Source organism: Manis pentadactyla, chromosome 1 (genome assembly GCF_030020395.1).
Source record: "Manis pentadactyla isolate mManPen7 chromosome 1, mManPen7.hap1, whole genome shotgun sequence".
NCBI lineage: Eukaryota > Metazoa > Chordata > Mammalia > Pholidota > Manidae > Manis > Manis pentadactyla.
In genome coordinates, this window is record NC_080019.1 from 234,298,190 (window position 1) to 234,311,513 (window position 13,324).

The window sequence follows — 13,324 nt, forward strand, 5'->3', positions numbered from 1 at the left end:
CAGCCATAAGAAGAAAACAAATTCTACCATTTGCAACAACATGGATGGAGCTAGAGGGTATTATGCTCAGTGAAATAAGATAGGCGGAGAAAGACAAGTATCAAATGATTTCACTCATATGTGGAGTATAAGAACAAAGAAAAAACTGAAGGAACAAAACAGCAGCAGACTCACAGAACCCAAGAATGGACTAACAGTTACCAAAGGGAAAAGGACTGGGGAGGATGGGTGGGAAGGGAGGGATAAGGGCGGGGAAAAAGAAAGGGGGCATTACGATTAGCATGTATAATTAGCATGTGGGGGGCACGGGGAGGGCTGTGCACCACAGGGAAGACAAGTAGTGATTCTACACTGATGGATAGTGACTGTAATGGGGTGTGTGTGGGGGTACTTGGTGAAGGGGGGAGCCTAGTAAATATAATTTTCTTCATGTAATTGTAGATTAATGATAACAAAATAAATAAATAAATAAAATAAAAAATAAAAAATAAAAAATAAAGGAAATCAACAACAACAACAACAAAATGGGGATATTTGAATGTGAAGAGGTTCATTTATGAGAATTGTTTGTTGTGGAAGCCAGTGTTTTTTGGCTTTAGTTAATGGGAGAGATGATGAAGAGATTCTGGAAATGGCTGTGATGTGGGCTGTTCAGTAGTTTCTTGATCAGGGTGGCAAGTTGCAGCCTGTGGCCCTGGGTTTGTAAAACTGCAGATGCCACCATTGCCTGAGCTGGGCCTCTGGCCCGGCGCCACCGTTACGTCACAGTGGGTTGCACTTCTCATCCTTGTGGTGAGCAGGGGGAAGGATTGGCTCCTCATTCTGTCCTTTGTCTCTCGCTGACTCCCCTTCTCTTTTTTGGGCATTTTTATTTTGCCTGCAGTGCTGCGGCAGTGTCCACTTGCGAGTAGGTCACAAAAATGTTTAATAACTTCTTGCTGACTGAGCAGTCAGAAGAACTCCATCAGCCCTCCTGCCCAAACGCAGGCCTGGAGTCTCTGTCCTTGAGGTCTGGCAGTCTCTAGGCGCCCCACCTTATTCCTCATTCCCAGTTGACCATCGCTGGTTGGGGGCGGGGTGGTGGTGGTGGTGACATGGTGAGTGCTGCTGAGGCTGAGGTTTAGGGCTTGATTCCAGGGTTCAGGCCCACCTGGTTGGAGAGATACCGGGCAGCCCCAGAGGGCACCCCTGACTGCACTAGGGTGAACAGATCCTGTGTCCCCAAGGCAGCAAATAAGAGTGTAGATGTGTTTAGGGCAAATGTTAAGTGTAATTAAGGGAGAAAACTCATTGTAAATTTCCTAGGGACAATAGTGTCATTTCCATTTTTGTTTTAGGTATATCATTTAAAATTATGATTGGATTTTATTTGGTATTTATTCATGCTTTTGGACACAGACTTCCTTGGTGTACAAAAGTGACATTTTTGTTGATTCTTTCTGTTTTGGAGACAGCCTTATGGCTTCTTGCTCTGCATCTGGGTTTTCTTCTTTGACGCTTGTATATGCATCATGCACACAGAGCCTGGCACAGTGTCACTGCCACAGAAAGTACTAGGCTTTGGACTGAATAAATCACTAGCCTTTCTGCCTTCCCTTTGACCATCTTTCTTCAAATTAACTATCATCTACTTTTTTCTTTAAAATGTTTTCTCAGGGTTTAGTTCATCATGGCCTTTGCCTTCTGTACCCCCTACTGAGACAGGGACCGTGGGTGTAACAGAGCAGGGTGAGGGCCTGGGGGGGGTGCGGGGGAAAAGCAAGGCAGGATATTTGCAGTCAGAGCACATGCAAGGAAACCCCCTACTAAAACTCTTGTGTTAAACATTCAGCTCTAGAGTCATTCTTCAGTGAGATCAGTTAATATTCCCCAGATAAAGAAGAGTAGCACATGTTTTTATTATGCTAATCATTTATAATCATGTGTAAGATTCACCTTAGCACGCTGAAAGGCCCAGGCCTCTGTGCTGTCTTTCCTTCTTCAGATCTGATGAGGTGATTTTGCAAACTGGCAACTAATTTAGCTTGCAGGCCCAGCCATAAGCAACACAGTAAAAGGCAAGAAGGATTCCACCTTAAAGATAAGTTTGCATTTTAATACCCAAGAAGTTAAGATGTTAGAAATTCTTAACTCCCTCTTTAGCAAACAATACCTCAGCCCACCTTGGGGGCTGAGCAGGTGGCCTTGTTTCATATGCCCCCAGACCAAGATGCTGGTATCTCAGGGAGAAATCATCGGAGCAGGAAGTTGCTATTTTAAGTTAATTCTCAATATGCTGGGACCACTTAATAAGTCCACACCCCTAAGCTTTTTAACATGTTCTCGAAAAATCCTCAACTGCCTATAAAACCCCTAGACAACGCACCACCCTGGACTCTCTGTCCCCTCCTGGTGTGAGCCGGGAGCTCTGTCCTTTCACTTTATCTCTAAATAAAAGCCTGTACCTTGCTCTCCTACCTGGAGTGTTTGTGGAGCTCATTCTTCAGCTTCGTGAACAAAAACCTTGGCATCAGGGGCATTCTGAGCTATGCTTGTCGGGAGGGACAGTGCGGTGAATAGCCAGCTGCCCCCTAGAAGCCCTTCATTCCGGCGATGCAGAGTGGCCTGTCTCCCACACAAGTTGCAGGCAAGACGTGTTCCCCACTCCCTGAGCACTCCCAGCACTTGGCTCCGGAGGCTGCGCTGCTCACTTGACAGGAGCACACTCCCTCCAGGTGTCCGTGTGGCGGCTGCTTCCTCTGGCTTCTGCTCTGGGAGAATTTCCCTGCTCCCCGCCCCCTGATAATACAATTCCTCTGGCACACACCAGCTGCCCAGTGCTCCCCACGTGCTCTGTGCTGCTTCCTGTTGTGTCCCCAAAGCCTAGCAGAGTGCCTGTGGCTGTATAGTCATACACATGTGTATGTGTAGATGGATATGGAGAGTTGGCATGTAGGACACAGGGAATGATGCAGGAAGGGATGAGAAAATGGGAATTCTGAGGGGTATAGAGTTTGCTTGTTTGATAACTTCAAGATATTTTTTTGCCCGAGCAGCTAAGAAAAGCTTGAGCTGGGCAGAGTCACCAACACACATCTCAGGGCCAGTGGAGTTGTTGGGGAGATGGAGATTTGGGTTTGTTAGCTTGCCCTGCTTCGAAAAGCTTCAGGGAATTCATCCTTGGTGTTTTCTCTTTGAAAAATTCATGCTCCTAAGTGAAGCCCACGGTGATTCTGATGCCTCTTGTCTTCCTTCCAGGACCCCTGCAGTGGACCATGAGTTGGTAATGCCCTCTGAGCACCTCTGGGAGCCATGTCGGACGAATCCGCCTCAGGGAGCGACCCAGACCTGGAGCCGGACGTGGAGCTGGAGGATGCGGAAGAGGAGGAGGAGGAGGAGGAGGTGGCAGTGGAGGAGTGCGGCAGGGACGGCGAGGAAGACCTGCTGGGTGGTGAGTGGCTCCAGGGAGTGGCAGGGGTCACCTTCTCTTTCCTTCTATGGACTTTTGACTGGGAGAGGTGGTTTTGCAGTTGGACTGCTGAGGGCACCCACACTGAGAGGTAGGGACTAGGGACACTGCAGCAATGAATGCATGTGCTCCTTCTCAGGAAATGGGCCGTTGTTCCTCTCGATAAGCCTCACTTTAGAGCTGCAGCAGCAGCACTGTTAGCATTAGCCTGTCCCTGAGAGGTGTGCAGACTCAGGACCCACCGTGTGAGAGTGCAGTGTGCTTGCCCAAGGCAGGGAGGAGGCAGTGGCCGAGGCCTGGTGGCCAGACTCTGGTCTGGGGGTTGTGGGCCCATCAGGTGGCAGAGGGAGACGTGAGGCTGACTGTGAAAGGTCTGTGTTTCCTGAAATCATACTCAGATTTCTGCTTGCGTGGACAGGAGGGAATTATGTGGAGAGAGAGCTCAGATAGGCTCTCATTCCAGAAAGCTGGTTGCACCTCCTGCAGGGCTGCTCTGCCTCCCACCACTTGCGCTGACTGTGACTTGTTCCTTGTAGCTGGGCACCCCCTCTGGGCGAGCGTGGTTTCAGGGCTCACCGTCCTGCTGCCTCCCCACTTGGTGAGGTGGCACTGGCTGGGCTTTTCCTTTCATCTTCAGCCCTAGTCACCTGGCCAGCCACAGGGCTTCTCAGTGAAGCCCAGCCTCCCGTGGCGTTGAGCTTAGTTGTTTGTCAGCCTCCTACCACATGAGGAATAAAGCCTGTGTCTGCCTGTACCAGCCTGCCCTGGTGGAAAGGAGCCGTGCGGTAGGTGGTTGGCACCTGCTGCAGGAGACCAGGGGGCCACCCCGGCCGCTTTCCAGGCCCTCTTTCTGGGACGATGTTAGTCCTCTTTCATCCTGACCCCTGCTGAGTGGCTCAGGGGCCGTCAGCCCTCATTCATACTGTCTGGAAGTCTCTGCCCCATTTCCACTTCACCTCTGGCAGGGAAGTTACCCTTTCACCCTGCTTTTCCCTGGTAGCCTCTTTTGCTGTCCACCACTGGTGTGTTCAGGTGGAGTCTCCGAAGCTGGCTCGGTCCTTCCTGTCTTGGAAGTAGACTCTGTCGACGCAATGGAAGATAGCGATGTGAGGCCTTGCTCAGCTCTCATGGTTCCTGAGGTGGAGTCCCCAGGTGTCTGTATTGCTTGTTGTCATTTGGGTTCTCAGAAATCTGTCTTCAGGCAACTGTAGCATTCTTGTCCGGTTTCCACTGGATTTTAGATGCTGCTTGTGAATATAATAGATATGTCCACACTGTCTTCCCTCCTGGCTTCTTGGAATTTTCTCCTTATCAGATTCTTAGTTATTAAAAAATTATAAGATGTGCTTCTGGGTACTTTACTATTATTTATTTAAAAGTGGCAAAAACTAAATAGTGATTTATCTCAGACTAGTACAGCTGTGCAGTTGGAGCTTTTTAAAAAATATATACAGTTCTCAGATGAAATAATTTTTTTATAATTTGAAAAGATTTATTGATTGTACAGTTCAGAGTGATGTTCCATTTCTTTCCTCTTGCTCTGTCAGGATATCTGACTTCAAGGACCATTTTTATGTTGCACTATGGTGTTAGAGCTCCACCCCTCCTGTCCCCTTCAAACAAAAATGATACTTCCGTTTCTTGTGGCTATTCTGCCACCGTTTTAGCTCCTCCAGCCTTCGTGGCCCTCTCATCCTGAACACTGTGCAGTTTTGCCCAAATATCCTAGACCTGCTGATTTCTTCAGTTTTGCCCATCCTGCCTTGGCTTGATGGTCCCCCCTCAATCCTAATGTGCAGAGCAGCCCGCTCTTCTCAAATTAGGAATAGCTGTGAGAAATCTAGTTGTATTTGGTATAGTGTGATGCAGAGTAAGTAGCATAAGATTCATAGCACTGAACCAATGAGATACTGAAGTGAACTTGCCCTATAAGTCTGTCTCTAGTCTAACTCTGGACCTAAATATGCACTAAAGGTTGGGGGAGGGGAGGGGGAGATGCTCAGCATTTAATATGTTCATTCAGCAAGAACTTCATGTGTTTCTTATTAACATGCATCCGGATTAGTGGATCTAATTCCTGGTTTTGTGCCAAAATTTCCATTGTTCTCTGGGTGTACAATAAATCTTCATTAATGATATGATCACCCACCCCTTACACTTCTGTTAGGCTGCTCATATTCTTGTAGAGTATTTATTTGCAAGGAAAATCCAGATGCTCATTTCTTTTCCTCCAGTTTTTTTTACTTCATTACCTATGCCCATTTCTCTGGTTTTGCCTGGCTCTCCAGAAAGGGTCCTGGGGCCACCACTTATTCAAGCTGTTTGGTCTATGTTGTAAACAATCTCATTCAGCTAAGACAATAGCATGGTTTTTAAAGGAGTTTTACTGGGAAAAAAACAAAGCTCCAGTCAGACCTGTAGACTTAAAGAACTTACTGGTTATCCTAAGAATGACTGCTTTCCTGTGGTTTTATTACCAAACTTGGTTCCTCCGGGTACAGTGGGGTACGAGATTTCATGAGCCCTCAGGATGAACATGGTAGAGCTTGTTGGAGTGTCAGCTCTACTGGAAGATTGGTGGGTGGTGTTAGGTTGGGGGTTCAGTGCTTTAACTGGTAAGGAATTAACAATTTTTTTGGTAATGAAAATGAGGGCACAGAAATCAGAATTCACATGCATTTTTAAGATAAAATAAGATTTTCTTCAGATAAACTGTAGAGTTTGAGTGCTTTGGATGCTGCCCCAGAGGAATAAGAATGTTTTCTGCTGGCATTTAGGATCCCTTAGTGGAGAAGCCCTGATTTAAGTCAATCAAGATCTGGACACAGACTGACTCAGTGCACACATCTTTTTAGAGCATATAGGCCTTCTTTTTTTTTTTTTTGTTATCATTAATCTACAGTTATATGAAGAACATTATGTTTACCAGGCTCCCCCCTTCACCATGTCCTCCCCACGAACCCCATTACAGTCACTGTCCATCAGTGTAGTAAGATGCTGCAGAATCCCTACTTGTCTTCTCTGTGTTGCACAGCCCTCCCTGTGCCCCCCACCCCACATTATGTCTGCTAATCATAATGCCCCCTTATCCCTCCTACCCTTATCCCTCCCTTCCCTCCCATCCTCCCCAGTCCCTTTCCCTTTGGTAACCGTTAGTCCATTCTTGGGTTCTGTGATTCTGCTGCTGTTTTGTTCCTTCAGTTTTTCTTTGTTCTTATGCTCCACAGATGAGTGAAATCATTTGGTATTTATCTTTCTCCACCTGGCTTATTTCACTGAGCATAATACCCTCTAGCTCCATCCATGCTGTTGCAAATGGTAGGATTTGTTTTCTTCTTATGGCTGAATAATATTCCATTGTGTATATGTACCACATCTTCTTTATCCATTCATCTACTGATGGACACTTAGGTTGCTTCCATTTCTTGGCTATTGTAAATAGTGCTGTGATAAACATAGGGGTGCATCTGTCTTTTTCAAACTGGGCTGCTGCATTGTTAGGGTAAATTCCTAAAAGTGGAATTCCTGGGTCAAATGGTATTTCTATTTTAAGCTTTTTGAGGAACCTCCATACTGCTTTCCATAGTGGTTGAACTAATTTACATTCCCACCAGCAGTGTAGGAGGGCTCCCCTTTCTCCACAACCTTGCCAACATTTGTTGTTGTTTGTCTTTTGGATGGCAGCCATCCTTACTGGTGTGAGGTGATACCTCATTGTGGTTTTAATTTGCATTTCTCTGATAATTAGCGATGTGGAGCATCTTTTCATGTGTCTGTTGGCCATCTGGATTTCTTCTTTGGAGAACTGTCTGTTCAACTCCTTTGCCCATTTTTTAATTGGATTATTTGCTTTTTGTTTGTTGAGGTGTGTGAGCTCTTTATATATTTTGGATGTCAAGCCTTTATCAGATCTGTCATTTATGAATATATTCTCCCATACTGTAGGGTACCTTTTTGTTCTATTGATGGTGTCCTTTGCTGTACAGAAGCTTTTCAGCTTGATATAGTCCCACTTGTTCATTTTTGCTTTTGTTTCCCTTGCCTGGGGAGATATATTCATGAAGAAGTCACTCATGTTTATGTCCAAGAGATTTTTGCCTATGTTTTTTTCTATGAGTTTTATGGTTTCATGGCTTACATTCAGGTCTTTGATCCATTTCAAATTTACTTTTGTGTATGGGGTTAAACAGTGATCCAGTTTCATTCTCCTACATGTAGCTGTACAGTTTTGCCAGCACCATCTGTTGAAGAGACTGTCATTTCCCCATTGTATGTCCATGGCTCCTTTATCGTATTTTAATTGACCATATATGTTTGGGTTAATGTCTGGAGTCTCTATTCTGTTCCACTGGTCTGTGGCTCTGTTCTTGTTAGGCCTTCTTTTTTGCATTTCATTCTTGTCTGTTTTACTTGACATATCAGGATACTAGGATCCTGGAACTACAGCTAGATATGTGACATGCTTAGTCACCTGCTGCATAGCCATTGTGTTGACAGGGAGCTGGCCTTGGCTGTGCCCCATCCCTGTGGATCACTGGGTAAGGAAAGTTGTCTCCTCAACTCCTGGGTCTCTGACTCCCCTGGAGGCACTTTACTTTTTGCTTTTTCTCTGACCCACTTCTGTTTGTCTTTGCTTGTAATATAAAGAGTAGGGGGTAAAGTGTTCTAGGCAGAGGGCCAAGTGAAAGACCCTTGGGTGGGAACAGATGTGCTTGTTTAAGAATCAGGAAGGTAGAGAGCCTGGCTGCTTGAATGTGCTGAGTAAAGGGAACGTGTCTGGGGCGAGCTAGGCAGGAGCCTGAGTGGGTAGGGCCAGGGTGGCGGTCCCACACGTTCTTGGAACCCTGGCTTATTTGCTTGGTCTCTAGCAGGTGCTACTGCAGACTCTCACTTTGAGGCCTGGATCTCTCAGTAAAGAGCAGCGGTCTACAGAAGTCATGTTCTCCGAGCAGCGGATGTGGGACAGTTAGGGGAGCCTCCAGAGTTTTTAACTAAGATCAGAGTGGGTGGTTTGTGTGTCAAGAAGCTTTGAGCGTATGAGGGGCGGCATCATGGGACTCGTAGCTGCGGTTCCTCCTGTGAGGGGGTCCCTGGGCTGTCACCGTCTTTATGGCCTGCCACGTCAGACACCCCCATTGTGAGCCTTGGTTTCTTTTTCTTCTTAGACTAGTTTTAAATAAATGTTAGGAACCCTGCGATTGCCTAATGTCCCAGATCCTTCGTTGGAGAGTGTGTGTGGAGTTTGGATAACATTTCAAAACCCCTACTGCCAAACTACTTGTTGACTTTGCTGTTTAACAATAACTTCTTGATTATGAGTCACATGTGCTTACTAAATAAATTTTGGAAGTAAAGAACACAAAATCACCCATAATACTACTGCCAGAGATAGCAGGGGTGTTGGTATTTTGTTGTAATTTTTCCAGTCTTTTTGCTGTGAAACCAGAATGTGCCCTAACTAGAATTTGATTGTATGTCCTTTTTTGTATGTGCCATTTAAAATTCTTCAAAATCAGAATCATTCTGTAATTCCATGGCATTTCATTTAGTTTTATTTCCCTAAGTTTTTATTTTTAAAAATAAAAAGATTAGTGGTTTCCAGGAGTTTAGGGGAAAAGAAGGGATGAATTGGTAGAGCACAGGGGATTTTTAGGACAGTGAAAGTCCTCTGTGTGTTACTGTAATGGAAGGTACGTGTCATTATATGTTTGTCTAAACCCATAAAATGTGCACCACAAGGCGTGAGCCCTAATGTAAGCTGTGGGCTCTGGGTGATAATGATGTGAGAGTGTAGGTTCATCCACCGTATCAGATGCCCCTCTCTCCTGGGGAATGTTGATAATGGGGAGCCTGTGCAGGTGTGGGCGCAGGGAGCGTATGGGAACACTCTGGGCCTTCCTCTCCATTGTGCTGTGACCCTAGCACTGTGGAGATGCCCTGTGCTCCAGCCTCTCATCTCCTGTTTTCAGCTTCCACTTATGGTTCGTACCTAAATCAGTTATTGATACGGTGGCTTCAAAATGATGATTCTTTTTCTGATTCTTTATTCCTTCTGCATTTATCTGCACTTAAAAAATATTGGGGTCTTGGATTCTCTTTTAGAAAATTCACTGTGGTAGAAGCTATCCCTGTTGTTCATTTTGATGCTCAGCTTGTCCCAGACGTGGCTAGCGGCAGCCCCCTCAGGCTGACTTCTGCGTTCCCTTGGCATGTCCCTGCAGTTTGCGAGCACACCCTCTTCTGTATGGCGCTGCAGTATGTTCCAGGCCTAGCTTATATATTCTCTGTTCCAACCTGGGAATTTCCCTTTTCTTCAAGGAATTTTGTTTTCTTTTGGAGAGGAGTGGTACTTAGAAACCAAGATCTGGGCTGTACCTATGCTCATTGCTACTGAAGTGTCGCTGATTGTAGGCTCTTCTGGTGGGTAGAGCCGGAAAATACAGTTACTTAAAAAAATCATGTGTTCATAACAGTACTTTTAATTTTAATCCTCCCATGCCATCTTTCTCTCCCTTCCCCCATAGTGAGAATTTTGTTCCCAGTAGCATTAGTGTATGTACTCATTTGCTCAGTCCAATAGTACACTCAAAATATTTTCAAATAATTCCATTAAAAATAAAGTTCAAGATTTTTTTTTGAAATTTTTTTTCCTTTTTCTATATCCCACTGAAGCTTTATAGTCAGGGTACTATACAGTTCAAAAGTTACTTGGAGTTTTTCTTCTTTTCTTTCCATTTTTTTCCCCAGCTTTATTGAGGTTCAATTGTATGTAATGTATATACTCCTGAAGCCATCATCACAATCAAGATGACAAGCACATCCCTAACCCTTTAAAGTACCCTATGCCTCCTGAAGACCCTCCCCATCATCAACACTTTCTAGACTGTCCCTAAGGAACCACTGATTTGCTTTCTGTCCTTAGTTTGTATTTTCTAGAATTTTGGCATAAATGGAACCACATAGCATATTCCTTCTCTTTATTTCTCTTTCTGGAGGTCTGGCTTCTTTCCCTCAGCATAATTATTTAAGATTTATCCATGTTGTGTCCATCAGTTGTCCATTACTTTTCATTGCTGAGTAGTGTTCCACTGTAGGGGGCTACCCTAATTTGCAATTTGTTTATCTAGTCCTGTGTTGTTGCTTTTCTGAGGGGTTTTCCTGTCTTTTTCTTTCCTTTCCCCCCACTTTTTTATTTTTGCTGTTAACAAAGCCACTGTGAATGTGTGCAAGCCTTTGTATGGACTTGTGCTTTCGTTCTGCTTGGATGATGGATTCTGTCATATCTGTTGACTATGCAAGTCATGGGGGAAAATGGAATTGGATAGAACTGAGAATAGATCCTAGTGACAGTTTGCTAGAGACCTCCCTTTAGATGAACTGGTAACATTCGTTGAGTAAGATTAGTCATCTGTCTGTGAATCCAAGTGACTTTTCTGTAGCCCATAGAACAGCATCTATTTCCAAGACTATCAGAGTAGACTTAATCAAATGCATTAGCTGAGATCAAGTTCTTGTTAAAAAGGCACCTCACAGAGTCTGTTAGAAGTCAAGTTTGCTTAAAAAACTATGTAGCCCAGTGAGTATAATGCCTAAATGAGAGCAGATGGGCGTCAGGAGAGCAACATGTGTTAAAGTGCAGGGGAAAGGGGTGCATTCATTCAGTCATTCAGTAATACTGACTGAGCACGACTCTTTGCTAGTCATTGTCATGGGCCTTGGGAATAGAGCAGAGAATAAAAATGACTCTCATGGAGTTTTCATTTTAATAGATTGAGGCAGATGATAAATAGGTACATAAATAGTAGGTCAGAAAGTTCTAAGTGCTATGAAGAAAGGGAACTAGGTAAAGTATGAAGGTGGGGTGACACTATCTTATGTAGAGTGGTCAGGAAAGACCCTACTTGATCAGGTGACTTGAGTTGAGCCATGAGGGAAGTAAGGGGCTAGCTTGGTGGTTGTCTGGAAGAGCATTCCAGGCAGGTAGGACAGCAGGAGCAAAGCTGCAGAGGCAGGAAGGGCATTCCTGGTGTGTGGGAGGGACGCAAGCAGCCAGGGGAGCTGAAGAGGAGCACACCAGGAGGGGGATGGTGGGAGAGAGGCCAAGGGTTCAGACGGCATGGGCTGGGAGCCGCTGGAAGGCCTGAGCAAAGGAATGGCATGATCTCACTTAGGTTTTTTTTTTTTTTTTTTTTTTTTTTTTTTTTTTTTTTAGATAATTATTTTTTATTGAAGGGTAGTTGACACACAGTATTACATTACATTAGTTTCAGGTGTACAACACAGTGATTCAACATTTATATACATGATAATTCTAAGTACCAGCTATCACCATACCAAGTTGTTACAATATTTTGACTATATTCCTTATGCTATACATTACATCCCGGTTGCTTATTTATTTTACAATTGGAAGTGTGTACTTTTTCTTGGTTGTTGTTGTTAGGGCATCTCTCATTTTTATTGATCAAATGGTTGTTAACAACAATAAAATTCTGTATAGGGGAGTCAATGCTCAATGCACAATCATTAATCCACCCCAAGCCTAATTTTCGTCAGTCTCCAATCTTCTGAAGCATAACGAACAAGTTCTTACATGGAGAACAAATTCTTACATAGTGAATAAGTTACATGGTGAACAGTACAAGGGCAGTCATCACAGAAACTTTTGGTTTTGCTCATGCATTATGAACTATAAACAGTCAGTTCAAATATGAATACACATTTGATTTTTATACTTGATTTATATGTGGATACCACATTTCTCTCTTTATTATTTTTAATAAGATGCTGAAGTGGTAGGTAGATACAACATAAAGGTAGAAAACATAGTTTAGTGTTGTAAGAGAGCAAATGTAGATGATCAGGTGTGTGCCTGTAGACTATGTGTTAATCCAAGCTAGACAAGGGCAATAAAACATCCACATATGCAGAAGATTTCTCTCAGAACAGGGGGGGTGAGGTTCTAAGCCTCACCTCTGTTGATCCCCAATTTCTCACCTGATGACCCCCCTGCGACTGTGCCTGTCTTAGGTTGTTCCTCCCTTGAGGAATCTTACCCGTCTCTGGCTAACCAGTCATCTTCCGGGGCCACACAGGGAAATGTTAAGTTGGTAAGTGAGAGAGAAGCCTTATTGTTTGAAATGGTTAGCTTTTTATTTCTTTGCATATTTATGCCCTGTGGCTTCTATGCCCAGCATTTGTCTTGAGGTATCTTTACCACTTGGAGGAGTTATGATACTCGGTAAATTTGATATGAGGCACGAATTCTATTTAAGAATTCGTTGTAATTAGGAAGGAAGAAGAAAAGCTATAGAAGTAGCAGGCGGGAGAAAACATGGGAAGATTGATTATTTCTTTGACATATCTTCTTGTAGAGTAACTTCAGCATGTATATATTTTAAGCTACTACTTAAATTGCGCACACACATTAACATAATAGGAGTATAGTTACATAACCAAAGCATACCTGTAATTACCAGCCATCTCCAGTGAAACCAAGAAAACCAGTTAGGCACCCTAGGCATTTGTGAAAACTTATCAATGATGTGATGGTTATTATCTAACTGAATTTGAATAGTTTGAGAAAAATCAGACAAATTAAAACAACCCATTCCTGGGCACTGTTCACATCCCATATGTTCTTTTAACAGTAAATAGTCTGTAGTTGTAAGATTTTGGAGCGCTACAATTTGCACTTCTCCTAATTCTTGGTTGAGTTCCAACAGTATAGATCCAGTCAAATTTGTTGTTTTACTGTATGCACAGGCCAGCTTAGATATCTCCTTCATTCCCATGGCAAGTCCAGGAGCTGGTGGGATGAGTGCATCTACAGCTGTAGCAGTGCGTGGATCTTTGTTGGGGTTTTTTGATGATCAT

The 13,324-nt window shown here is 44.0% G+C and overlaps 1 protein-coding gene across 6 annotated transcripts in view; it reads left to right on the forward strand.

Moving 5' to 3' along the window:
* RAD54L2 (RAD54 like 2) overlaps positions 1 to 13,324 on the forward strand; it is a 91,695-nt gene that overhangs the window by 18,315 nt on the left and 60,056 nt on the right. For all 6 annotated transcript variants that reach the window (XM_057486924.1, XM_036878101.2, XM_036878104.2 and 3 more), the window contains one exon: positions 3,238 to 3,430. In XM_057486924.1, coding sequence (XP_057342907.1) covers positions 3,292 to 3,430 — 139 coding nt within the window. In that variant the 5' untranslated portion in view covers positions 3,238 to 3,291. The remainder of the gene's footprint in view (positions 1 to 3,237; positions 3,431 to 13,324) is intronic.